The sequence below is a fragment of the Diplotaxodon limnothrissa genome, linkage group LG8 (genome assembly GCF_057381915.1).
Source record: "Diplotaxodon limnothrissa isolate DT_005_m linkage group LG8, D_limnothrissa_male_GT1.1, whole genome shotgun sequence".
Taxonomy (NCBI): domain Eukaryota; kingdom Metazoa; phylum Chordata; class Actinopteri; order Cichliformes; family Cichlidae; genus Diplotaxodon; species Diplotaxodon limnothrissa.
In genome coordinates, this window is record NC_140603.1 from 17,310,312 (window position 1) to 17,313,571 (window position 3,260).

Genomic DNA, 3,260 nt, shown 5'->3' on the forward strand with positions numbered 1-3,260 from the left:
ACATCCAATAAGTTGGACTGTGACTTAATAATATAAATGGAATAGTGTTTTTATTAATTGTTTTAAGTGATATGGAATCTCTTGGAGCCACAAATTGCTGTGTCTTTGCTCGCTTAGAACGAGCCCTAAACAAATACAAAAACTAGGTAAATATCAAGCTGTGACTAATTACAAAAATCAAACATAGTCAAGTGAACAAGTGAAGCATTAATGGGAAAAGAAAGCAACATCAAGAAGCTCCTCATCAGTTTAACATGGATGTCCAGGTTTCTGGTTCATGTCCAATAAATAATTCATAAGCCATTTTTCAGGAAATAAAAAAAACAAACAACAAAGGAAAAACAATGAATACTTTTTTAAATTCCATGTGATATAATCAAGAACAGTTTATGCACAGAAAACAATTCCTGTAAAAAATGGTGAAAAGCCAGATCGCTCATTAAGTTTTGTTGTGTGCAGTAACTGGAATACAATTCCAAAAAAACACAAAACAAAAAACAAGTCATTGCCATTGTATGGTCAACTCTGTGTGAGTTTTTACTAACTGAAGTCGCTTTCACTGTCGTACTGGTAGGAAGGGTTATCGTAGCCTTGGCTCTGAGCGTGTAGTTTGATCTGGGGTCGTTTCACAGCGTAGAGGTTGTTCTGACGTTGAGCCTGGGAGTTTGTGTTATTTTGGTCACTATATAACTCCTGCAGAGGGAAAACAATACAATTACTTTCACAGTGAAATGAACAACAAACGACATAAAAATGAAAAGCTTCATAAAATCAGGGAGAAATGCAAATCGAAGCCTACATCTCTATGGACACACAGAGACATACTGTCACAATCCTGGGTCTTTTGACCCAGCGTTTTGAGTTTTAGTTTATGGTTTATGTTTAAGCCCTTCAGGTTTTCTAGTTCATTTTTTATCATGCCTAGGTTGTTATAGTTTGTTATTAGATTCCCCTTGTGTCTTCCACCCCTGTTAAGTCTCCCTTGCCCTTCATGTGTTTCATGTCTGTGTCTTACGTTGTCAAGTTCAGGTTGTGATGTCTGCGACTTATGTTTCTTGTTTTATTTTGAAGAGATCTTGTGTTCCTGTGTTCATCGCGTTTAGTTTTACTCCTTCCCTGCGAGTTCATTATGTTCATGTGGGTTGTGCTGTTTTGATCTTTATAGTTATTATTTCCTTTAGGCTTAGTTCTTGTAATATGGCTTCACTGTGTTCCATGTTGTGTCTACTGTGCCTTTCTGTACCATGTTTCAGGTTCCTATGTTCTGTCTCCCCAGTTGCTGTTAAGTTTACATGTTTAGAGTTCAGTCAGTGTGTTTCCTGTTTTATTTTGAAGGTCTCATGTCAGTGTTTCTGGTTTTGCTTCCCTTGTCTTGTCCAGTCTGATTACTCCCAGCTGTGCTCTCCTTCTGTGTCTCAGTTCCTCGTTATCCCTCAGTGTATTTAAGCCCTGTGTTTCTCTTTGTCAGTGTCGTACTCTCCCTCATAGCTGTATGAGTTGCCATGTGGTTTCATGTATGATTTATTTGTAGTTTTCCCAGTTTAGTTTTGTTCTTTGTTTCCTTTCCAAGCCAGCAATAAAGCAGTGTTTTGAGTTCACTTTTGTCTCGGTGAGTTTTGCGTTTGGATCCTTCTCTTGCCTGCACACAGCTGAAACATGACACATACTCACCGAGCTGTTGTCCACAAAGACAGGGCTTTGTCGACTGTTTGAAGTTATCTCCAGGTTGGTTATGCTGATGGTGGTGGTGGAGTTGGTGGCTCGTGGGAGTTTGGGCGCACCATTGGAAAAAATTGGCAGGGTAATGAACCCTTTAAATGTGAACGAATCCTGGTTCACGTATGGGTTTTCTATATCTCCATCTTTGCCGGTTTTGGAGATTTTCTTTGAGGATCTGATAACAAAATGGTAAAAAAGCATTACAGTTTACTATTACAGTGTTCATCGGGCATTTGCAAACTTTTACATTTAAAATTTGTAATAAAGATGTGGATAAATTAATGTTTAAAGTGAGGGGATGGGTTGGTGGGAAACTTACATGGTAGGGACTATTGGTAGAAGGATGAGGGCTATGAGCAGCAGTCCCCCAAGAACAGAGCCCACAATTACTAGAATGAGCTGCCAGTCTAATAAAACACAACAAAGATTTAAGTCCTTAACTAATTTAAGTCCTTAACTGAATTCCCTTTGGTAGAAAATCAATTTTAGTATTTGTTGTCAATACTCATTAGGGTTTTTTTTTTTTCCAAAAATTATGTTTCAGTTTTCCCTTTTAAAAACATACACTATACTCACTTTCACTGCATTCCAAACCAGAATAACCAAACGAACATCTACAAGACAAAAAAATGTTTATTTTAGGATTTCATTTACCCAAACTTACATCAATACTGAACATACAGGAGGAGGAGCACTTACTGCACACATGTATTATCTTCAAATCTAGACCCACTAGGACAAGCTGTGAAAATGATGAGACAGTTAAAGAAGTAGATAAATAACTATTTAAAGAGTCAAAGGAGCTTGCAAAGAAAAGCGTCTGGACTTCTTTAAGTTACTTGAAGACGTTTCACCTCTCATCCGAGAAGCTTCATCAGTTCTAAGGTCAAATGAACTGAAGAAGCTTCACAGATGAGAGGTGAAACGTCTTCAACTTATGGTTTTGAATCACCTATTCTTAACTAACACTAGGTAAGACTTGTAAGAAGTTGACAGCTGTTGTAGACAAACAAATAATTACCATTTTCACATCTCAGGGTGATATTATTGTAAAAATCACCAGGCAGACAGATGCATACAAATGTGTGGTTGGCACGGGCTTCACAGGTGCTACCAACACCACATGGATTTGAATGACAGGGATCTTCAAAGTGGAAACAAAAGAAAAAATAATATAAGCCTTTGAAGCATTATGTAAATACTTGGACTGGATACAGATAACATTATACTTGTTATACAGGCTACTGGCCGCATTACCCGGAGATGCTGACGTAGGTGGAAGACCTGTTGCTGAACTTGATGGATCCAATGAAGTAGCTGGGGCGTCTGTTACTGCAGCTGTAGGATCTGGTGAAGTAGCTGGGGCGTCTGTTACTGCAGCTGTAGGATCTGATGAAGTAGCTGGGGCACCTGTTGTAGGATCTGATGAAGTAGCTGGGGCGACTGTTACTGCAGGTGTAGGATCTGATGAAGTCGCTGGAGCGTCTGTGACTGCAGCAGTAGGATCTGATGGAGTCACTGTGTCATCTGTTACTGGAACT

The 3,260-nt window shown here is 38.9% G+C and overlaps 1 protein-coding gene across 1 annotated transcript; it reads right to left on the reverse strand.

Annotated features, from left to right (window-relative positions):
• Nucleotides 1-540: 540 nt before the first annotated feature.
• Nucleotides 541-2,973, reverse strand: LOC146626684 (mucin-13-like). The gene is made up of 6 exons (XM_085360252.1): nucleotides 2,958-2,973; nucleotides 2,419-2,461; nucleotides 2,296-2,333; nucleotides 2,039-2,126; nucleotides 1,672-1,894; nucleotides 541-693 (listed from the first exon to the last, which is right to left on the reverse strand). The coding sequence occupies exons 1-6, from the start codon at nucleotides 2,971-2,973 to the stop codon at nucleotides 541-543; spliced, it is 561 nt and encodes a 186-aa protein (XP_085216378.1).
• Nucleotides 2,974-3,260: the final 287 nt, after the last annotated feature.

Excerpts from the sequence above, each read along its gene's own strand:
- LOC146626684 (XM_085360252.1), bottom strand. Across the intron at positions 2,127-2,295 it reads TGGTTTGGAATGCAGTGAAA|ACTGGCAGCTCATTCTAGTA; the intron begins GTGAGTATAGTG and ends GTGTTTTATTAG. Across the intron at positions 1,895-2,038 it reads CTACCAATAGTCCCTACCAT|ATCCTCAAAGAAAATCTCCA; the intron begins GTAAGTTTCCCA and ends TTTTGTTATCAG.